The 21,223-nt window shown below is 58.1% G+C and overlaps 4 protein-coding genes across 18 annotated transcripts; all 4 read right to left on the bottom strand.

The window, feature by feature from the left end:
* Positions 1-988: 988 nt before the first annotated feature.
* LOC140261463 (protein MANBAL-like) lies at positions 989-4,381 on the bottom strand. 6 transcript variants are annotated; one of them, XM_072354914.1, is made up of 6 exons: positions 4,334-4,381; positions 2,515-2,592; positions 2,359-2,440; positions 2,098-2,182; positions 1,785-1,979; positions 989-1,346 (listed from the first exon to the last, which is right to left on the bottom strand). In XM_072354914.1, exons 5-6 carry the CDS (start codon positions 1,932-1,934, stop codon positions 1,239-1,241), a joined length of 258 nt encoding a protein of 85 aa, XP_072211015.1. In that variant the 5' UTR covers positions 1,935-1,979; positions 2,098-2,182; positions 2,359-2,440; positions 2,515-2,592; positions 4,334-4,381; the 3' UTR covers positions 989-1,238. The 6 variants fall into 6 exon arrangements, with proteins under 6 accessions (XP_072211015.1, XP_072211016.1, XP_072211014.1 ...); XM_072354915.1 differs by lacking the exon at positions 2,098-2,182 and having other exon boundaries at positions 1,785-1,976; XM_072354913.1 differs by lacking the exon at positions 2,098-2,182 and having other exon boundaries at positions 4,334-4,375.
* Positions 4,382-6,153: 1,772 nt separating this feature from the next.
* Positions 6,154-9,538, bottom strand: LOC140261568 (protein MANBAL-like). Of its 7 annotated transcripts, XM_072355110.1 has the most exons (6): positions 9,491-9,538; positions 7,680-7,757; positions 7,524-7,605; positions 7,263-7,347; positions 6,950-7,144; positions 6,154-6,511 (listed from the first exon to the last, which is right to left on the bottom strand). In XM_072355110.1, exons 5-6 carry the CDS (start codon positions 7,097-7,099, stop codon positions 6,404-6,406), a joined length of 258 nt encoding a protein of 85 aa, XP_072211211.1. In that variant the 5' UTR covers positions 7,100-7,144; positions 7,263-7,347; positions 7,524-7,605; positions 7,680-7,757; positions 9,491-9,538; the 3' UTR covers positions 6,154-6,403. The 7 variants fall into 7 exon arrangements, with proteins under 7 accessions (XP_072211211.1, XP_072211213.1, XP_072211209.1 ...); XM_072355112.1 differs by lacking the exon at positions 7,263-7,347 and having other exon boundaries at positions 6,950-7,141; XM_072355108.1 differs by lacking the exon at positions 7,263-7,347 and having other exon boundaries at positions 9,491-9,532.
* Positions 9,539-11,303: 1,765 nt separating this feature from the next.
* On the bottom strand, positions 11,304-19,710 carry LOC140261512 (protein MANBAL-like). Of its 3 annotated transcripts, none has more exons than XM_072355006.1 (5): positions 19,598-19,710; positions 12,836-12,913; positions 12,680-12,761; positions 12,106-12,300; positions 11,304-11,667 (listed from the first exon to the last, which is right to left on the bottom strand). In XM_072355006.1, the coding sequence occupies exons 4-5, from the start codon at positions 12,253-12,255 to the stop codon at positions 11,560-11,562; spliced, it is 258 nt and encodes an 85-aa protein (XP_072211107.1). In that variant the 5' UTR covers positions 12,256-12,300; positions 12,680-12,761; positions 12,836-12,913; positions 19,598-19,710; the 3' UTR covers positions 11,304-11,559. The 3 variants fall into 3 exon arrangements, with proteins under 3 accessions (XP_072211107.1, XP_072211108.1, XP_072211109.1); XM_072355007.1 differs by having other exon boundaries at positions 12,106-12,297; XM_072355008.1 differs by lacking the exon at positions 19,598-19,710 and adding an exon at positions 14,510-15,096.
* On the bottom strand, positions 16,460-20,191 carry LOC140261513 (protein MANBAL-like). Of its 2 annotated transcripts, none has more exons than XM_072355009.1 (6): positions 20,165-20,191; positions 19,598-19,710; positions 17,992-18,081; positions 17,836-17,917; positions 17,262-17,456; positions 16,460-16,823 (listed from the first exon to the last, which is right to left on the bottom strand). In XM_072355009.1, the coding sequence occupies exons 5-6, from the start codon at positions 17,409-17,411 to the stop codon at positions 16,716-16,718; spliced, it is 258 nt and encodes an 85-aa protein (XP_072211110.1). In that variant the 5' UTR covers positions 17,412-17,456; positions 17,836-17,917; positions 17,992-18,081; positions 19,598-19,710; positions 20,165-20,191; the 3' UTR covers positions 16,460-16,715. The 2 variants fall into 2 exon arrangements, with proteins under 2 accessions (XP_072211110.1, XP_072211111.1); XM_072355010.1 differs by having other exon boundaries at positions 17,262-17,453.
* Between the last annotated feature and the right edge of the window lie 1,032 nt (positions 20,192-21,223).

Below are 21,223 nucleotides of genomic sequence, written 5' to 3'. Positions count from 1 at the left end.
CACAGAATTATCAAGGTTGGAAAAGACCTAAAAGATCATCCAGTCCAACCATCACCAGTACTTCCCAGCTAAATCATATCCCTCAACGCAACGTCCAAACGTTTCCTGAACACCCCCATGGTCGGTGACTCCACCACCTCCCCGGGCAGTGCATTCCAGTGCCTGACTACCCTTGCCGAGAAGTAATACTTCCGAATGTCCAGCCTGAACCTCCCCTGGCGCAGCTTGAAGCCATTCCCTCTAGTTCTATCAGTGATTACACGAGAGAAGAGGCCGACCCCAAGCTCACTACAACCTGCCTTCAGGAAGTTATAGAGAGCTATAAGCTCTCCCCTGAGCCTCCACTTCTCCAGGCTGAACAATCCCAGTTCCCTCAGCCGCTCCTCATAAGGCCTGTGCTCCAGACCCCTCACCAGCTTCGTAGCCCTCCTCTGAACACGTTCCAGGGCCTCAATGTCTCTCTTGCAGTGAGGGGCCCAAAACTGAACACAGCCCTCGGGAGGTGCGGCCTCACCAGTGCCGAGTACAGGGGGGACAACCACCTCCCTGTTCCTGCTGGTAACACTGTTTCTGATGCAAGCCAGGATGCCGTTGGCCTTCTTGGCCACCCGGGCACACTGTGGGCTCACGTTCAGCCGAGCATCAATCAGTTCCCCCAGGTCCGTTTCCTCCACACAGTCCTCCAGCCACTCCAACCCAAGCCTATAGAGCTGCCTGGGGCTGTTGTGGCCAAAGTGCACGACCCGGCATTTGGTCTTGTTGAACCTCATCCCATTGCCTTCAGCCCAGCTCTCCAGCCTGTCCAGAGCCCTCTGTAGGGCCTCGCTACCCCCAGGCAGATCCACACTCCCAGCCAATTGAAACGTGGGACAAGCAGCTCCATTTCCAGGGAGGGACGTGAAGCCGACCGCTTCATGGCCCTGCGATTGCCAGCCCGAGCCAGGCACCTTTTGAGCAGCTACTGAAAGAGGCAGCACCACTATTCAAATGTTTGTTTCGCTTTTATTTGCAAGAAAGAGATGCTAAATGCAACCAAAATGCATTTCAATGGGAAATCAAATAGGCGGGATACTGGTAATGACTAAAGACACAGCTTCCTTAGTTCCTCTCCGCAGTCCACAAAAGGGAAAGCACGGCCATGCCTGAAAACAGGACCACGCAGTCTGTGTCCTTTGGTGCACCTCTGAGGAAGCATTCCAAGCGATTCTGCTGTCCTTTGCGCCTCACTGCTCAAGCCCTTATCGTTTCTTTTTGCTTTCCTTCTTGGCTTTCTTGCTCAGCTGTGCAGCACTCGCCTTGGGTTTCTTCACCGTCTCCCAAGTCTTAGACTCAAAACCCTCCGAGTCCTACAAGAAGCAATTGGGACACAGTCAGGGAGCTCCCTAACAACTGGCTGACAGCTGGCTTTGGGAGCTCAAGTCACCTGACCGAGCAGCTTTGGGGACCAGCACTGGAAATCGCCTTCCTGACCTCAGGGCACATTAGAAACTCCCCCTCTGTCTAGTTCCCAAAAATCCCATGAAAACAGAGCCTGAAGTCCTCTATAGCAAGGCTGTCCGAGCTAATCGGGTGGACCCCCTGCCTGGCAGCTCATAGGGCGCAGCAGCAGCTGCAGGATAGGACAAGCTGGCACCTCAAGGCTGCTGGAGTGCGGAAGGAAGGACAGAACCAAGTGCGGCACTCTCAGCAGTGCCGGGGCACTCTGCCGTAGGCAACAGCTACAGACGGCTCCCTCCCAGCCCACTGCCTGAGCATTGCTATCAGTCTCACACAGCGCTACTTACTGCCTTTGGGGACTTGGAAACTGGCAGGATGATGGCCAGAACACACAGGAGCTGGAAAAGGGCTCCAAACAAGAGTCCGTAGCGCAGCACGTTCTCCATTAGTGTGGGCTCAGGGATCTCAGGTGGAGAGAAATGCAGTTCAGCAGCCATAGTGCAGACAGCCTGCTGCTCCACTGCTCTCACGGAGGCTGCCTGCTGAGAGGGGGAAAAAGGCACCGTTAGTCTCAGGCACTGCGACGGGGTCACTTCCTGCTAGCAAACATTTCCAGGCTAACTTAGAGAGCCGCTCGGAAGAGATCCAGGGCCTACTGACCCGAGAACAAAGAGGGACATCAAACTTGCATTCCAGTTGCCTTTGCCCGCCTGCCTAGGAAAAGAGCCCTCAGCCTTCGGTACTGCTGCACTTGCAGGTGGGGGAAGAGAAGCAGAGAGGACGGGTGGACGTCAAATAAGGGAAGAGCTTACCAGGCAAGATTAAACCTATCCCTGAGCTCCATCACACACACGTAACCACTGCCCTATTACTATCACAGCAATGTTATTCTTACCATTAAAGTTACCCATGTTCACGTACCTGGTTGTGGACGTGTTCGCGGCCTTGCTGCTGCTGTGCTCTACAACGCCAGCCACGGAAATAAAGTGAGCAGAAAGCTGATCTGTTGAAGACAGAGGAGTGAGCCGTGCTTAACCAGCACTGCTTCAGAGCACGCTTACAGTAAGGCACACCTACCTTACAACGGCAGCTCCAGACTGCTCTCCTGAAGCCCAATTGCATTTCACAGCCACTCACGCGCTGCCCCTCGACAACCTGCAACAGAAGAGTCACAAGCTGCAAATCCCATCCCTGGGAGATGTCAGCACATCTCCGCACTCGTGGAGCAGCGCTCACGTCTTCGGGTGAGAAAGCAGGCGTGTGCTTACCGAGTGAGCGCTGTTTGCTGCCAGCTGCTGGTAGGAACCCAGCTAACCCTAAGTACGAACAGTAACCTAAGCCTAACTCTAAAACAGGAACAAAAACCTACACCTAACAATAAAACACCAACAGTAACCTAAGCCTAACTCTAAAACAGGAAAAAAACCTACACCTAACACTAAAACATGAACAGTAACACCTACTCCTAATCAAAAACACGAACAATAACCTACTCCTAACCAAAAACATGAACAATAACCTACTCCTAACACTACAACTAAATTAACAAGGAAAACAACAATAAAAATGGGCTAAGATGGGACATCGGAGGGTTAAGATGGGACCGGGGACCCGCAGAGGAGCAGCAGATGTGAAATGAAGCCTCCCGACTAACGCCGGGGGCGGGGGCCGCGCAGACGGTAAGGAGCCCTGCGCCTGGACCAGCGATGCTGCAGCCCTGGTGGTGCTGATGCGGGGCCTGGCACGGTGGTGTGTGCCAGGCCAGCTGTGCCGCGGGCGGACCCACCTCCATGGGCTCGTCCGGAGGCGGATCCACCTCCATGGGCTCGTCCGGAGGTGGATCCACCTCCATGGGGCTCCACGGAGGTGGTCACGGGGGCTGGTCCAGGTGTGATGGAAACGGGCTCTCTTGCCTGTCTGCTGCCCGATGGTCATGGCGGGCCCCCTCTTCCTCTTCATTCCTGTGGTCCCCGGCTCCATCTTCCCACCTCCATCCTGCCCATCGTCCAGCCTCGCTCTCTTTGCTGCCCACATGGCTGTTGACGGCCAGAGCTCAGAGTGGCGAGTGCGTTGCGTGGGGGCAGCGGTGACCAAGGCAACGGCTGTGACATGGCCAGGGTTCTAAAATGGCGGCCGCTGCTGCTGGCACTGCTGGCACTGGCGTTCCACATGGCATGAGGAGGGGGCTGGAGGGCAGGGCAGGGCACGGCAGCCAGAAGGCACTCGCTGTGCCCAGCGGGCAGCCCTGCTCTCCGGCCAGCAAGAGGGCACAGAGGAGCCGGCCCTGAGCAAAGGGCCCTCGGCCTCCTTCGGCCTCCTTCGGCCTCCCCCTTCCACCACAAGGGAATCTCTTCGGGCTTGCCATACGCAGCACGCAGCACCACGCTGATGGGGGCTCCTGAGCTCAGCGCCAACAACAGCAGGCTCCAAAGCGGACCTGACTACGCCTGCCTCCTGGGACACACAAGCTCTGCTCTCCATGTTGGCATCCAGCGCCTCTCCTTGGGCGGCCCTCTTGGGGGATTCAACCACGACCCACCATTAATACCTCCAGCTTCCACATCCAACAGACTCACAACAGCAGCAACAAGGCGGGCAGGAACGGGCCGTGCTGCTGACTGCGGGCGCTTGTCAAGCCTCCCTCTCGCTGCCCCCATTCTGCTCGGGCAGCCGGTCCCAGCAACAAACACCATCACACACAACTGCAGCCCTGACTCGTCCCCGCTCGCCGACAGCCAGAGGAAGGACATGGATTCACCTTCCTTCAGCTCCGCACTCGCTGGCACCGCACGCATCGCCTCTGCGTGCCGCCAGCACCGCGAGCTGCTCCGCCGACATCCCTCCGTGCCCCGCACCGCGGCCCGGCCCCGCTGGCAGCACACAGCCCGCTCCCTACCGGCCCCATTCAAACTTCCGCGCCGCCACGCCGCGCTGCCCCGGAAGCGCTCTCGGCCGGCAGGAAGCACTTCCCTGCCCCGGCCCTAGCAACCGCCTGCGCCGTCCCGTTGCTAAGGGCGGCCTGGGGCCGGCCCGGGCCTGTGGGGGGGTTCGCTCCCGGATTCCTGGCGGGTGGCGCCGGCGGCACGGAGCTTTCCTTCTCCTTTCCTGCTCTGGCCTTTTGGACTCCTCTTTTCCTTTCCTTTCTTTGCCTTCCTTCCCCTCCTCTCCTCCTTTCCCTTCACGTTCCGCCCACACTCAGTACGCAGATCTCCAACGGAGGTGCCTGCAGAAGCTCATCTGTGCAGGCAGTCAATGGCTCGTGCTGTGCTTCGCTGCTTTGTGCTCTTCAATGACTGCTCAGTTGTGCCCTTTCCTAACCCCTTGTGCACTATCAGGATGGCCCGGCTGGCTTTGCTGCAGAGCCTCATCGGAGAGTCTGCAGACGTGGGGGAAAAGCTCAGCAGCTCAGCAGCTGCCGAGGGAAGGTTTCATGCCCTGGCCTGCACACAGCCCGGCCCTCCCTGCTCTGCGCTCCTGGCGTCCCCTGCGGCCCCTGTGCTGTGACCAACACGAGCGGGGCTCAGGCCCAACGCCCTCCCTGCTGCCGGCCCTCCCCCATGCCCATGTGCTGCACCCACACCGGCTGCCCCAGCCCCGCAGCCCTCCTGCAGGCAGCACAGCCCCAGGCACCGGGCTCGGCCCCAGCCCCGAGGTGCTGCTGCACGGGCTGAGCCCAGACCTAAGATGCAATGACCACTCCGAAGTATTGGGTTTCCCTCCTTCACACAATCACAGAATTATCAAGGTTGGAAAAGACCTAAAAGATCATCCAGTCCAACCATCACCAGTACTTCCCAGCTAAATCATATCCCTCAACGCAACGTCCAAACGTTTCCTGAACACCCCCATGGTCGGTGACTCCACCACCTCCCCGGGCAGTGCATTCCAGTGCCTGACTACCCTTGCCGAGAAGTAATACTTCCGAATGTCCAGCCTGAACCTCCCCTGGCGCAGCTTGAAGCCATTCCCTCTAGTTCTATCAGTGATTACACGAGAGAAGAGGCCGACCCCAAGCTCACTACAACCTGCCTTCAGGAAGTTATAGAGAGCTATAAGCTCTCCCCTGAGCCTCCACTTCTCCAGGCTGAACAATCCCAGTTCCCTCAGCCGCTCCTCATAAGGCCTGTGCTCCAGACCCCTCACCAGCTTCGTAGCCCTCCTCTGAACACGTTCCAGGGCCTCAATGTCTCTCTTGCAGTGAGGGGCCCAAAACTGAACACAGCCCTCGGAGGTGCGGCCTCACCAGTGCCGAGTACAGGGGGACAACCACCTCCCTGTTCCTGCTGGTAACACTGTTTCTGATGCAAGCCAGGATGCCGTTGGCCTTCTTGGCCACCCGGGCACACTGTGGGCTCACGTTCAGCCGAGCATCAATCAGTTCCCCCAGGTCCGTTTCCTCCACACAGTCCTCCAGCCACTCCAACCCAAGCCTATAGAGCTGCCTGGGGCTGTTGTGGCCAAAGTGCACGACCCGGCATTTGGTCTTGTTGAACCTCATCCCATTGCCTTCAGCCCAGCTCTCCAGCCTGTCCAGAGCCCTCTGTAGGGCCTCGCTACCCCCAGGCAGATCCACACTCCCAGCCAATTGAAACGTGGGACAAGCAGCTCCATTTCCAGGGAGGGACGTGAAGCCGACCGCTTCATGGCCCTGCGATTGCCAGCCCGAGCCAGGCACCTTTTGAGCAGCTACTGAAAGAGGCAGCACCACTATTCAAATGTTTGTTTCGCTTTTATTTGCAAGAAAGAGATGCTAAATGCAACCAAAATGCATTTCAATGGGAAATCAAATAGGCGGGATACTGGTAATGACTAAAGACACAGCTTCCTTAGTTCCTCTCCGCAGTCCACAAAAGGGAAAGCACGGCCATGCCTGAAAACAGGACCACGCAGTCTGTGTCCTTTGGTGCACCTCTGAGGAAGCATTCCAAGCGATTCTGCTGTCCTTTGCGCCTCACTGCTCAAGCCCTTATCGTTTCTTTTTGCTTTCCTTCTTGGCTTTCTTGCTCAGCTGTGCAGCACTCGCCTTGGGTTTCTTCACCGTCTCCCAAGTCTTAGACTCAAAACCCTCCGAGTCCTACAAGAAGCAATTGGGACACAGTCAGGGAGCTCCCTAACAACTGGCTGACAGCTGGCTTTGGGAGCTCAAGTCACCTGACCGAGCAGCTTTGGGGACCAGCACTGGAAATCGCCTTCCTGACCTCAGGGCACATTAGAAACTCCCCCTCTGTCTAGTTCCCAAAAATCCCATGAAAACAGAGCCTGAAGTCCTCTATAGCAAGGCTGTCCGAGCTAATCGGGTGGACCCCCTGCCTGGCAGCTCATAGGGCGCAGCAGCAGCTGCAGGATAGGACAAGCTGGCACCTCAAGGCTGCTGGAGTGCGGAAGGAAGGACAGAACCAAGTGCGGCACTCTCAGCAGTGCCGGGGCACTCTGCCGTAGGCAACAGCTACAGACGGCTCCCTCCCAGCCCACTGCCTGAGCATTGCTATCAGTCTCACACAGCGCTACTTACTGCCTTTGGGGACTTGGAAACTGGCAGGATGATGGCCAGAACACACAGGAGCTGGAAAAGGGCTCCAAACAAGAGTCCGTAGCGCAGCACGTTCTCCATTAGTGTGGGCTCAGGGATCTCAGGTGGAGAGAAATGCAGTTCAGCAGCCATAGTGCAGACAGCCTGCTGCTCCACTGCTCTCACGGAGGCTGCCTGCTGAGAGGGGGAAAAAGGCACCGTTAGTCTCAGGCACTGCGACGGGGTCACTTCCTGCTAGCAAACATTTCCAGGCTAACTTAGAGAGCCGCTCGGAAGAGATCCAGGGCCTACTGACCCGAGAACAAAGAGGGACATCAAACTTGCATTCCAGTTGCCTTTGCCCGCCTGCCTAGGAAAAGAGCCCTCAGCCTTCGGTACTGCTGCACTTGCAGGTGGGGGAAGAGAAGCAGAGAGGACGGGTGGACGTCAAATAAGGGAAGAGCTTACCAGGCAAGATTAAACCTATCCCTGAGCTCCATCACACACACGTAACCACTGCCCTATTACTATCACAGCAATGTTATTCTTACCATTAAAGTTACCCATGTTCACGTACCTGGTTGTGGACGTGTTCGCGGCCTTGCTGCTGCTGTGCTCTACAACGCCAGCCACGGAAATAAAGTGAGCAGAAAGCTGATCTGTTGAAGACAGAGGAGTGAGCCGTGCTTAACCAGCACTGCTTCAGAGCACGCTTACAGTAAGGCACACCTACCTTACAACGGCAGCTCCAGACTGCTCTCCTGAAGCCCAATTGCATTTCACAGCCACTCACGCGCTGCCCCTCGACAACCTGCAACAGAAGAGTCACAAGCTGCAAATCCCATCCCTGGGAGATGTCAGCACATCTCCGCACTCGTGGAGCAGCGCTCACGTCTTCGGGTGAGAAAGCAGGCGTGTGCTTACCGAGTGAGCGCTGTTTGCTGCCAGCTGCTGGTAGGAACCCAGCTAACCCTAAGTACGAACAGTAACCTAAGCCTAACTCTAAAACAGGAACAAAAACCTACACCTAACAATAAAACACCAACAGTAACCTAAGCCTAACTCTAAAACAGGAAAAAAACCTACACCTAACACTAAAACATGAACAGTAACACCTACTCCTAATCAAAAACACGAACAATAACCTACTCCTAACCAAAAACATGAACAATAACCTACTCCTAACACTACAACTAAATTAACAAGGAAAACAACAATAAAAATGGGCTAAGATGGGACATCGGAGGGTTAAGATGGGACCGGGGACCCGCAGAGGAGCAGCAGATGTGAAATGAAGCCTCCCGACTAACGCCGGGGGCGGGGGCCGCGCAGACGGTAAGGAGCCCTGCGCCTGGACCAGCGATGCTGCAGCCCTGGTGGTGCTGATGCGGGGCCTGGCACGGTGGTGTGGTGCCAGGCCAGCTGTGCCGCGGGCGGACCCACCTCCATGGGCTCGTCCGGAGGCGGATCCACCTCCATGGGCTCGTCCGGAGGTGGATCCACCTCCATGGGCTCCACGGAGGTGGTCACGGGGCTGGTCCAGGTGTGATGGAAACGGGCTCTCTTGCCTGTCTGCTGCCCGATGGTCATGGCGGGCCCCCTCTTCCTCTTCATTCCTGTGGTCCCCGGCTCCATCTTCCCACCTCCATCCTGCCCATCGTCCAGCCTCGCTCTCTTTGCTGCCCACATGGCTGTTGACGGCCAGAGCTCAGAGTGGCGAGTGCGTTGCGTGGGGCAGCGGTGACCAAGGCAACGGCTGTGACATGGCCAGGGTTCTAAAATGGCGGCCGCGCTGCTGGCACTGCTGGCACTGGCGTTCCACATGGCATGAGGAGGGGGCTGGAGGGCAGGGCACGGCACGGCAGCCAGAAGGCACTCGCTGTGCCCAGCGGGCAGCCCTGCTCTCCGGCCAGCAAGAGGGCACAGAGGAGCCGGCCCTGAGCAAAGGGCCCTCGGCCTCCTTCGGCCTCCTTCGGCCTCCCCCTTCCACCACAAGGGAATCTCTTCGGGCTGCCATACGCAGCACGCAGCACCACGCTGATGGGGCTCCTGAGCTCAGCGCCAACAACAGCAGGCTCCAAAGCGGACCTGACTACGCCTGCCTCCTGGGACACACAAGCTCTGCTCTCCATGTTGGCATCCAGCGCCTCTCCTTGGGCGGCCTCTTGGGGGATTCAACCACGACCCACCATTAATACCTCCAGCTTCCACATCCAACAGACTCACAACAGCAGCAACAAGGCGGGCAGGAACGGGCCGTGCTGCTGACTGCGGGCGCTTGTCAAGCCTCCCTCTCGCTGCCCCCATTCTGCTCGGGCAGCCGGTCCCAGCAACAAACACCATCACACACAACTGCAGCCCTGACTCGTCCCGCTCGCCGACAGCCAGAGGAAGGACATGGATTCACCTTCCTTCAGCTCCGCACTCGCTGGCACCGCACGCATCGCCTCTGCGTGCCGCCAGCACCGCGAGCTGCTCCGCCGACATCCCTCCGTGCCCCGCACCGCGGCCCGGCCCCGCTGGCAGCACACAGCCCGCTCCTACCGGCCCCATTCAAACTTCCGCGCCGCCACGCCGCGCTGCCCCGGAAGCGCTCTCGGCCGGCAGGAAGCACTTCCTGCCCCGGCCCTAGCAACCGCCTGCGCCGTCCCGTTGCTAAGGGCGGCCTGGGGCCGGCCCGGGCCTGTGGGGGGGTTCGCTCCCGGATTCCTGGCGGGTGGCGCCGGCGGCACGGAGCTTTCCTTCTCCTTTCCTGCTCTGGCCTTTTGGACTCCTCTTTTCCTTTCCTTTCTTTGCCTTCCTTCCCCTCCTCTCCTCCTTTCCCTTCACGTTCCGCCCACACTCAGTACGCAGATCTCCAACGGAGGTGCCTGCAGAAGCTCATCTGTGCAGGCAGTCAATGGCTCGTGCTGTGCTTCGCTGCTTTGTGCTCTTCAATGACTGCTCAGTTGTGCCCTTTCCTAACCCCTTGTGCACTATCAGGATGGCCCGGCTGGCTTTGCTGCAGAGCCTCATCGGAGAGTCTGCAGACGTGGGGGAAAAGCTCAGCAGCTCAGCAGCTGCCGAGGGAAGGTTTCATGCCCTGGCCTGCACACAGCCCGGCCCTCCCTGCTCTGCGCTCCTGGCGTCCCCTGCGGCCCCTGTGCTGTGACCAACACGAGCGGGGCTCAGGCCCAACGCCCTCCCTGCTGCCGGCCCTCCCCCATGCCCATGTGCTGCACCCACACCGGCTGCCCCAGCCCCGCAGCCCTCCTGCAGGCAGCACAGCCCCAGGCACCGGGCTCGGCCCCAGCCCCGAGGTGCTGCTGCACGGGCTGAGCCCAGACCTAAGATGCAATGACCACTCCGAAGTATTGGGTTTCCCTCCTTCACACAATCACAGAATTATCAAGGTTGGAAAAGACCTAAAAGATCATCCAGTCCAACCATCACCAGTACTTCCCAGCTAAATCATATCCCTCAACGCAACGTCCAAACGTTTCCTGAACACCCCCATGGTCGGTGACTCCACCACCTCCCCGGGCAGTGCATTCCAGTGCCTGACTACCCTTGCCGAGAAGTAATACTTCCGAATGTCCAGCCTGAACCTCCCCTGGCGCAGCTTGAAGCCATTCCCTCTAGTTCTATCAGTGATTACACGAGAGAAGAGGCCGACCCCAAGCTCACTACAACCTGCCTTCAGGAAGTTATAGAGAGCTATAAGCTCTCCCCTGAGCCTCCACTTCTCCAGGCTGAACAATCCCAGTTCCCTCAGCCGCTCCTCATAAGGCCTGTGCTCCAGACCCCTCACCAGCTTCGTAGCCCTCCTCTGAACACGTTCCAGGGCCTCAATGTCTCTCTTGCAGTGAGGGGCCCAAAACTGAACACAGCCCTCGGAGGTGCGGCCTCACCAGTGCCGAGTACAGGGGGACAACCACCTCCCTGTTCCTGCTGGTAACACTGTTTCTGATGCAAGCCAGGATGCCGTTGGCCTTCTTGGCCACCCGGGCACACTGTGGGCTCACGTTCAGCCGAGCATCAATCAGTTCCCCCAGGTCCGTTTCCTCCACACAGTCCTCCAGCCACTCCAACCCAAGCCTATAGAGCTGCCTGGGGCTGTTGTGGCCAAAGTGCACGACCCGGCATTTGGTCTTGTTGAACCTCATCCCATTGCCTTCAGCCCAGCTCTCCAGCCTGTCCAGAGCCCTCTGTAGGGCCTCGCTACCCCCAGGCAGATCCACACTCCCAGCCAATTGAAACGTGGGACAAGCAGCTCCATTTCCAGGGAGGGACGTGAAGCCGACTGCTTCATGGCCCTGCGATTGCCAGCCCGAGCCAGGCACCTTTTGAGCAGCTACTGAAAGAGGCAGCACCACTATTCAAATGTTTGTTTCGCTTTTATTTGCAAGAAAGAGATGCTAAATGCAACCAAAATGCATTTCAATGGGAAATCAAATAGGCGGGATACTGGTAATGACTAAAGACACAGCTTCCTTAGTTCCTCTCCGCAGTCCACAAAAGGGAAAGCACGGCCATGCCTGAAAACAGGACCACGCAGTCTGTGTCCTTTGGTGCACCTCTGAGGAAGCATTCCAAGCGATTCTGCTGTCCTTTGCGCCTCACTGCTCAAGCCCTTATCGTTTCTTTTTGCTTTCCTTCTTGGCTTTCTTGCTCAGCTGTGCAGCACTCGCCTTGGGTTTCTTCACCGTCTCCCAAGTCTTAGACTCAAAACCCTCCGAGTCCTACAAGAAGCAATTGGGACACAGTCAGGGAGCTCCCTAACAACTGGCTGACAGCTGGCTTTGGGAGCTCAAGTCACCTGACCGAGCAGCTTTGGGGACCAGCACTGGAAATCGCCTTCCTGACCTCAGGGCACATTAGAAACTCCCCCTCTGTCTAGTTCCCAAAAATCCCATGAAAACAGAGCCTGAAGTCCTCTATAGCAAGGCTGTCCGAGCTAATCGGGTGGACCCCCTGCCTGGCAGCTCATAGGGCGCAGCAGCAGCTGCAGGATAGGACAAGCTGGCACCTCAAGGCTGCTGGAGTGCGGAAGGAAGGACAGAACCAAGTGCGGCACTCTCAGCAGTGCCGGGGCACTCTGCCGTAGGCAACAGCTACAGACGGCTCCCTCCCAGCCCACTGCCTGAGCATTGCTATCAGTCTCACACAGCGCTACTTACTGCCTTTGGGGACTTGGAAACTGGCAGGATGATGGCCAGAACACACAGGAGCTGGAAAAGGGCTCCAAACAAGAGTCCGTAGCGCAGCACGTTCTCCATTAGTGTGGGCTCAGGGATCTCAGGTGGAGAGAAATGCAGTTCAGCAGCCATAGTGCAGACAGCCTGCTGCTCCACTGCTCTCACGGAGGCTGCCTGCTGAGAGGGGGAAAAAGGCACCGTTAGTCTCAGGCACTGCGACGGGGTCACTTCCTGCTAGCAAACATTTCCAGGCTAACTTAGAGAGCCGCTCGGAAGAGATCCAGGGCCTACTGACCCGAGAACAAAGAGGGACATCAAACTTGCATTCCAGTTGCCTTTGCCCGCCTGCCTAGGAAAAGAGCCCTCAGCCTTCGGTACTGCTGCACTTGCAGGTGGGGGAAGAGAAGCAGAGAGGACGGGTGGACGTCAAATAAGGGAAGAGCTTACCAGGCAAGATTAAACCTATCCCTGAGCTCCATCACACACACGTAACCACTGCCCTATTACTATCACAGCAATGTTATTCTTACCATTAAAGTTACCCATGTTCACGTACCTGGTTGTGGACGTGTTCGCGGCCTTGCTGCTGCTGTGCTCTACAACGCCAGCCACGGAAATAAAGTGAGCAGAAAGCTGATCTGTTGAAGACAGAGGAGTGAGCCGTGCTTAACCAGCACTGCTTCAGAGCACGCTTACAGTAAGGCACACCTACCTTACAACGGCAGCTCCAGACTGCTCTCCTGAAGCCCAATTGCATTTCACAGCCACTCACGCGCTGCCCCTCGACAACCTGCAACAGAAGAGTCACAAGCTGCAAATCCCATCCCTGGGAGATGTCAGCACATCTCCGCACTCGTGGAGCAGCGCTCACGTCTTCGGGTGAGAAAGCAGGCGTGTGCTTACCGAGTGAGCGCTGTTTGCTGCCAGCTGCTGGTAGGAACCCAGCTAACCCTAAGTACGAACAGTAACCTAAGCCTAACTCTAAAACAGGAACAAAAACCTACACCTAACAATAAAACACCAACAGTAACCTAAGCCTAACTCTAAAACAGGAAAAAAACCTACACCTAACACTAAAACATGAACAGTAACACCTACTCCTAATCAAAAACACGAACAATAACCTACTCCTAACCAAAAACATGAACAATAACCTACTCCTAACACTACAACTAAATTAACAAGGAAAACAACAATAAAAATGGGCTAAGATGGGACATCGGAGGGTTAAGATGGGACCGGGGACCCGCAGAGGAGCAGCAGATGTGAAATGAAGCCTCCCGACTAACGCCGGGGGCGGGGGCCGCGCAGACGGTAAGGAGCCCTGCGCCTGGACCAGCGATGCTGCAGCCCTGGTGGTGCTGATGCGGGGCCTGGCACGGTGGTGTGGTGCCAGGCCAGCTGTGCCGCGGGCGGACCCACCTCCATGGGCTCGTCCGGAGGCGGATCCACCTCCATGGGCTCGTCCGGAGGTGGATCCACCTCCATGGGCTCCACGGAGGTGGTCACGGGGCTGGTCCAGGTGTGATGGAAACGGGCTCTCTTGCCTGTCTGCTGCCCGATGGTCATGGCGGGCCCCCTCTTCCTCTTCATTCCTGTGGTCCCCGGCTCCATCTTCCCACCTCCATCCTGCCCATCGTCCAGCCTCGCTCTCTTTGCTGCCCACATGGCTGTTGACGGCCAGAGCTCAGAGTGGCGAGTGCGTTGCGTGGGGCAGCGGTGACCAAGGCAACGGCTGTGACATGGCCAGGGTTCTAAAATGGCGGCCGCGCTGCTGGCACTGCTGGCACTGGCGTTCCACATGGCATGAGGAGGGGGCTGGAAGGCAGGGCACGGCACGGCAGCCAGAAGGCACTCGCTGTGCCCAGCGGGCAGCCCTGCTCTCCGGCCAGCAAGAGGGCACAGAGGAGCCGGCCCTGAGCAAAGGGCCCTCGGCCTCCTTCGGCCTCCTTCGGCCTCCCCCTTCCACCACAAGGGAATCTCTTCGGGCTGCCATACGCAGCACGCAGCACCACGCTGATGGGGCTCCTGAGCTCAGCGCCAACAACAGCAGGCTCCAAAGCGGACCTGACTACGCCTGCCTCCTGGGACACACAAGCTCTGCTCTCCATGTTGGCATCCAGCGCCTCTCCTTGGGCGGCCTCTTGGGGGATTCAACCACGACCCACCATTAATACCTCCAGCTTCCACATCCAACAGACTCACAACAGCAGCAACAAGGCGGGCAGGAACGGGCCGTGCTGCTGACTGCGGGCGCTTGTCAAGCCTCCCTCTCGCTGCCCCCATTCTGCTCGGGCAGCCGGTCCCAGCAACAAACACCATCACACACAACTGCAGCCCTGACTCGTCCCGCTCGCCGACAGCCAGAGGAAGGACATGGATTCACCTTCCTTCAGCTCCGCACTCGCTGGCACCGCACGCATCGCCTCTGCGTGCCGCCAGCACCGCGAGCTGCTCCGCCGACATCCCTCCGTGCCCCGCACCGCGGCCCGGCCCCGCTGGCAGCACACAGCCCGCTCCTACCGGCCCCATTCAAACTTCCGCGCCGCCACGCCGCGCTGCCCCGGAAGCGCTCTCGGCCGGCAGGAAGCACTTCCTGCCCCGGCCCTAGCAACCGCCTGCGCCGTCCCGTTGCTAAGGGCGGCCTGGGGCCGGCCCGGGCCTGTGGGGGGGTTCGCTCCCGGATTCCTGGCGGGTGGCGCCGGCGGCACGGAGCTTTCCTTCTCCTTTCCTGCTCTGGCCTTTTGGACTCCTCTTTTCCTTTCCTTTCTTTGCCTTCCTTCCCCTCCTCTCCTCCTTTCCCTTCACGTTCCGCCCACACTCAGTACGCAGATCTCCAACGGAGGTGCCTGCAGAAGCTCATCTGTGCAGGCAGTCAATGGCTCGTGCTGTGCTTCGCTGCTTTGTGCTCTTCAATGACTGCTCAGTTGTGCCCTTTCCTAACCCCTTGTGCACTATCAGGATGGCCCGGCTGGCTTTGCTGCAGAGCCTCATCGGAGAGTCTGCAGACGTGGGGGAAAAGCTCAGCAGCTCAGCAGCTGCCGAGGGAAGGTTTCATGCCCTGGCCTGCACACAGCCCGGCCCTCCCTGCTCTGCGCTCCTGGCGTCCCCTGCGGCCCCTGTGCTGTGACCAACACGAGCGGGGCTCAGGCCCAACGCCCTCCCTGCTGCCGGCCCTCCCCCATGCCCATGTGCTGCACCCACACCGGCTGCCCCAGCCCCGCAGCCCTCCTGCAGGCAGCACAGCCCCAGGCACCGGGCTCGGCCCCAGCCCCGAGGTGCTGCTGCACGGGCTGAGCCCAGACCTAAGATGCAATGACCACTCCGAAGTATTGGGTTTCCCTCCTTCACACAATCACAGAATTATCAAGGTTGGAAAAGACCTAAAAGATCATCCAGTCCAACCATCACCAGTACTTCCCAGCTAAATCATATCCCTCAACGCAACATCCAAACGTTTCCTGAACACCCCCATGGTCGGTGACTCCACCACCTCCCCGGGCAGTGCATTCCAGTGCCTGACTACCCTTGCCGAGAAGTAATACTTCCGAATGTCCAGCCTGAACCTCCCCTGGCGCAGCTTGAAGCCATTCCCTCTAGTTCTATCAGTGATTACACGAGAGAAGAGGCCGACCCCAAGCTCACTACAACCTGCCTTCAGGAAGTTATAGAGAGCTATAAGCTCTCCCCTGAGCCTCCACTTCTCCAGGCTGAACAATCCCAGTTCCCTCAGCCGCTCCTCATAAGGCCTGTGCTCCAGACCCCTCACCAGCTTCGTAGCCCTCCTCTGAACACGTTCCAGGGCCTCAATGTCTCTCTTGCAGTGAGGGGCCCAAAACTGAACACAGCCCTCGGAGGTGCGGCCTCACCAGTGCCGAGTACAGGGGGACAACCACCTCCCTGTTCCTGCTGGTAACACTGTTTCTGATGCAAGCCAGGATGCCGTTGGCCTTCTTGGCCACCCGGGCACACTGTGGGCTCACGTTCAGCCGAGCATCAATCAGTTCCCCCAGGTCCGTTTCCTCCACACAGTCCTCCAGCCACTCCAACCCAAGCCTATAGAGCTGCCTGGGGCTGTTGTGGCCAAAGTGCACGACCCGGCATTTGGTCTTGTTGAACCTCATCCCATTGCCTTCAGCCCAGCTCTCCAGCCTGTCCAGAGCCCTCTGTAGGGCCTCGCTACCCCCAGGCAGATCCACACTCCCAGCCAATTGAAACGTGGGACAAGCAGCTCCATTTCCAGGGAGGGACGTGAAGCCGACCGCTTCATGGCCCTGCGATTGCCAGCCCGAGCCAGGCACCTTTTGAGCAGCTACTGAAAGAGGCAGCACCACTATTCAAATGTTTGTTTCGCTTTTATTTGCAAGAAAGAGATGCTAAATGCAACCAAAATGCATTTCAATGGGAAATCAAATAGGCGGGATACTGGTAATGACTAAAGACACAGCTTCCTTAGTTCCTCTCCGCAGTCCACAAAAGGGAAAGCACGGCCATGCCTGAAAACAGGACCACGCAGTCTGTGTCCTTTGGTGCACCTCTGAGGAAGCATTCCAAGCGATTCTGCTGTCCTTTGCGCCTCACTGCTCAAGCCCTTATCGTTTCTTTTTGCTTTCCTTCTTGGCTTTCTTGCTCAGCTGTGCAGCACTCGCCTTGGGTTTCTTCACCGTCTCCCAAGTCTTAGACTCAAAACCCTCCGAGTCCTACAAGAAGCAATTGGGACACAGTCAGGGAGCTCCCTAACAACTGGCTGACAGCTGGCTTTGGGAGCTCAAGTCACCTGACCGAGCAGCTTTGGGGACCAGCACTGGAAATCGCCTTCCTGACCTCAGGGCACATTAGAAACTCCCCCTCTGTCTAGTTCCCAAAAATCCCATGAAAACAGAGCCTGAAGTCCTCTATAGCAAGGCTGTCCGAGCTAATCGGGTGGACCCCCTGCCTGGCAGCTCATAGGGCGCAGCAGCAGCTGCAGGATAGGACAAGCTGGCACCTCAAGGCTGCTGGAGTGCGGAAGGAAGGACAGAACCAAGTGCGGCACTCTCAGCAGTGCCGGGGCACTCTGCCGTAGGCAACAGCTACAGACGGCTCCCTCCCAGCCCACTGCCTGAGCATTGCTATCAGTCTCACACAGCGCTACTTACTGCCTTTGGGGACTTGGAAACTGGCAGGATGATGGCCAGAACACACAGGAGCTGGAAAAGGGCTCCAAACAAGAGTCCGTAGCGCAGCACGTTCTCCATTAGTGTGGGCTCAGGGATCTCAGGTGGAGAGAAATGCAGTTCAGCAGCCATAGTGCAGACAGCCTGCTGCTCCACTGCTCTCACGGAGGCTGCCTGCTGAGAGGGGGAAAAAGGCACCGTTAGTCTCAGGCACTGCGACGGGGTCACTTCCTGCTAGCAAACATTTCCAGGCTAACTTAGAGAGCCGCTCGGAAGAGATCCAGGGCCTACTGACCCGAGAACAAAGAGGGACATCAAACTTGCATTCCAGTTGCCTTTGCCCGCCTGCCTAGGAAAAGAGCCCTCAGCCTTCGGTACTGCTGCACTTGCAGGTGGGGGAAGAGAAGCAGAGAGGACGGGTGGACGTCAAATAAGGGAAGAGCTTACCAGGCAAGATTAAACCTATCCCTGAGCTCCATCACACACACGTAACCACTGCCCTATTACTATCACAGCAATGTTATTCTTACCATTAAAGTTACCCATGTTCACGTACCTGGTTGTGGACGTGTTCGCGGCCTTGCTGCTGCTGTGCTCTACAACGCCAGCCACGGAAATAAAGAGAGCAGAAAGCTGATCTGTTGAAGACAGAGGAGTGAGCCGTGCTTAACCAGCACTGCTTCAGAGCACGCTTACAGTAAGGCACACCTACCTTACAACGGCAGCTCCAGACGCAGCTCCAGACTGCTCTCCTGAAGCCCAATTGCATTTCACGGCCACTCACGCGCTGCCCCTCGACAACCTGCAACAGAAGAGTCACAAGCTGCAAATCCCATCCCTGGGAGATGTCAGCACATCTCCGCACTCGTGGAGCAGCGCTCACGTCTTCGGGTGAGAAAGCAGGCGTGTGCTTACCGAGTGAGCGCTGTTTGCTGCCAGCTGCTGGTAGGAACCCACCCAACTCTAAGTACGAACAGTAACCTAAGCCTAACTCTAAAACAGGAACAAAAACCTACACCTAACAATAAAACACCAACAGTAACCTAAGCCTAACTCTAAAACAGGAACAATCGTCTACTCCTAACACTAAAACATGAACAGTAACACCTACTCCTAATCAAAAACACGAACAATAACCTACTCCTAACTCAAAAACACGAACAATAACCTACTCCTAACCCTACAACTAAATTAACAAGAAAACCAACAATAAAAACAGGGCTAAGATGGGACATAGGAGGGTTAAGATGGGACCGGGGACCCGCAGAGGAGGAGCAGATGTTAAATGAAGCCTCCCGGCTATTGCCGGGGGCGGGGGCCGCGCAGATGGGAAGGAGCCCTGCGCCTGGACCAGCGATGCTGCAGCCCTGGTGGTACTGATGCGGGGCCTGGCACGGTGGTGTGGTGCCAGGCCAGCTGTGCCGCGGGCGGATCCACCTCCATGGGCTCGTCCGGAGGTGGATCCATCTCCATGGGCTCCACGGAGGTGGTCACGGGGCTGGTCCAGGCCCGTCCTCCAGCCTCCTTCTCTGGAGGTGGATCCACCTCCATGGGCTAAGGTGACATGGATCCACCTCCATAGGCTCCGCACAGTTGCTGGTCACCAGGCTGGTGCAGGCGCGATGGAAACGGGTTCTCTTACCCCTCCTCTACCTGATGGTCATGGCGGGCCCCTCCTCCTTTTTACTTCCAGGGTCCCCAGCTCCATCCTCCCGCATGAAACTGGGCAAACTTCAACCCTCGCCCTCTTTGCTGCTGACATGGTTCTTATCTGTCACATCTCTCAGAGGCCAGTGCGTTGCACGCAGTAGCAGTGACCAAGGTGGGGAGGTTTCTAAACTGGCGGCCGCACTGCTGGCACTGGCGTTCCACACAGGATGAGGAGGGGGCTGGAGGGCAGGGCACAGCACAGGAGCTACAAGGCGCTCCCTGTGCCCAGCGGGCAGCCCTTCTCTCCGGCCAGCAAGAGGGTACAGAGGAGCGGCCCCGAGAAAAGGGCCCTCGGCCTCCTTCACCCTCCCCCTCCCTCCACAAGCAAATCTTTTCGGGCTGCCATACTGTCGTGGTTTTGTACTTTTTCTATTGCTGTTCCACATCAGAACATCACGTGGAGATCATAGATTGATCGATCAATCGAAGACTGATCTAAATAAGGCCGTGACACAGACATGCTCCTGACTGCTGCCACTTTCCACACCTCCCTCTCCCTGCCCCCACTCTGCTAAGGCAGCCGGTCCCAGGCAACAAACACCATCGCAAAGACCGCAGCCCTGACTCGTCCCGCTCACCCACAGCCACAGGAAGGACATCGGACACACCTTCCTTCGGCTCCACAGCCTCAGTCCAACACGGCACCCAGGCCTGGCGCCCCGTTCCTCGCTCCATTCCTTTGCTCGCCGCCAATTCTCACGGGGAGGCCTCGTTCACACACCTGAAACCCCAACGCGCACCAACACGTCAGGCAAACGACAGACACGCACGCGACGCAAACACAAACCGCCCTCCTCGGATCCCGACACTCACCCTCCCTTTGCCCGCTTCTCTCGCTTCCCTTCAGGGCAGCGCCGGCCCCTTCAACCCGACGCAAACCGGCTGCCTACACCTCAGCCTTCCAAGGCCGAGCAAAGCACGCCGCCGAGCCACGGCTTGGCACCCGGCACAGCGCCCGCTGCGCTTCCCTGCAGGCAGCATCCCAAGGCCGCACCGACAGCTCCATCCTCGCACGGCCTTCCCCGGGAGGAAGCTGCCCCCCGGCCCCCGCCGCACTCGCTGCCGCCGCACGCCGCCAGCACCGCCAGCTCCTCCCCCGGCAGCCCCTCCGTGCCCCCGCACCGAGGCCCGACCCCGTTCGCAGCACACAGCCCGCTCCTCCCGGCCCCGCTCACCGGCCCCGCAACGCCGCCATGCCGCCACCAAGCACTTCTCGTCACGTGGCTCAGGCCGGTCCGGGGCCTGTTGGGGGGGGCGGCTGCCGGAAAAGGACCCCGTCATTAACGTCTCATGTCGCGTCTTTTCTCTCGCTTTCCTTCCTTCCCCTTCCCTTCCTTCCTTGCTCGCCCTCGGCCCCCTCCCCTCCCTTCCCTTGGCTTTCTGGCCACCCTCGCTCTCCAGCTCTGCACCGGAGATGCCTCCAGCAGCTCATCTCCGTAGGCAATCGATGGCTCGCGCTGCATTTCCCTGCTCGGTGCTCTTGACAGACTCTGCTGTCCTCACTGAGGAGTGATCCTCGAGAGCAGCTCGGCAGAGAAGGACCTGGGGGTCCTGATGGACGATACACGTAACGTGGGCCAGCAGTGCGCTCTGGCAGCACGGAAGGCAAATGGGATCCTGGGCTCCATCAGGAGAGGGGTGGCCAGCAGGGACCGGGAAGCGATTCCCCCTCTTGACTCTGCTCTTGTGAGGCCCCATCTGGAGTGCTGTGTCCAGGTGTGGAGCCCTCAGTACAAGAAAGAAGAGGAGCTGTTGGAAAGGGTCCTGAGGAGGGTCATGAGGATGGTCAGGGGACTGGAGCACCTGCCCTGTGAGGACAGGCTGAGGGAGCTGGGCTTGTTCAGCATGGAGAAAAGAAGGTGACCTCATTGGAGCCTTTCAATACCTGAAGGGAATCTACGCCCAGGAGGGGAGTAAACTCTTTGAAAGGGCTGATAATAGCAGGACTAGGGGAAACGGATTTAAGTTGAAAGAGGGCAGATTTAGGTTGGATGTCAGGGGGAAGTTCTTTACTAGGAGAGTGGTGAGGTCCTGGAACAGGCTGCCCAGGGAGGTTGTGGATGCCCCGTCCTTGGAGGTGTTCAAGGCCAGGTTGGGTGAGACCCTGGGCAACCTGATCTAGTCAATAGTGGAAGTTTGGTGGCCCTGCCAGGCATGGGGGGGTTGGAGCTTCATCATCCTTGAGGTCCCTTCCAACCCAATGAGGTTGAGGTGCAGCCGTGAGGGGTCTGGAG

Source organism: Excalfactoria chinensis, chromosome 21 (assembly GCF_039878825.1).
Source record: "Excalfactoria chinensis isolate bCotChi1 chromosome 21, bCotChi1.hap2, whole genome shotgun sequence".
Lineage (NCBI taxonomy): Eukaryota > Metazoa > Chordata > Aves > Galliformes > Phasianidae > Excalfactoria > Excalfactoria chinensis.
This window is presented reverse-complemented; position numbering and strand designations above follow the sequence as displayed.

Bases quoted from the DNA above. Each gene is read 5' to 3' on its own strand.
- LOC140261513 (XM_072355009.1), bottom strand. From the start codon at position 17,411: ATGGCTGCTGAACTGCATTTCTCTCCACCTGAGATCCCTGAGCCCACA. The intron at 16,824-17,261 runs GTAAGTAGCGCT...TGCTTCTTGTAG, and splicing joins TTTCCAAGTCCCCAAAGGCA to GACTCGGAGGGTTTTGAGTC.
- LOC140261568 (XM_072355105.1), bottom strand. From the start codon at position 7,724: ATGCAATTGGGCTTCAGGAGAGCAGTCTGGAGCTGCCGTTGTAAGGTA. The intron at 7,145-7,523 runs GTACGTGAACAT...TCCCCCTCTCAG, and splicing joins GCGAACACGTCCACAACCAG to CAGGCAGCCTCCGTGAGAGC. The intron at 6,512-6,949 runs GTAAGTAGCGCT...TGCTTCTTGTAG, and splicing joins TTTCCAAGTCCCCAAAGGCA to GACTCGGAGGGTTTTGAGTC.
- LOC140261463 (XM_072354910.1), bottom strand. From the start codon at position 2,559: ATGCAATTGGGCTTCAGGAGAGCAGTCTGGAGCTGCCGTTGTAAGGTA. The intron at 1,980-2,358 runs GTACGTGAACAT...TCCCCCTCTCAG, and splicing joins GCGAACACGTCCACAACCAG to CAGGCAGCCTCCGTGAGAGC. The intron at 1,347-1,784 runs GTAAGTAGCGCT...TGCTTCTTGTAG, and splicing joins TTTCCAAGTCCCCAAAGGCA to GACTCGGAGGGTTTTGAGTC.
- LOC140261512 (XM_072355006.1), bottom strand. From the start codon at position 12,255: ATGGCTGCTGAACTGCATTTCTCTCCACCTGAGATCCCTGAGCCCACA. The intron at 11,668-12,105 runs GTAAGTAGCGCT...TGCTTCTTGTAG, and splicing joins TTTCCAAGTCCCCAAAGGCA to GACTCGGAGGGTTTTGAGTC.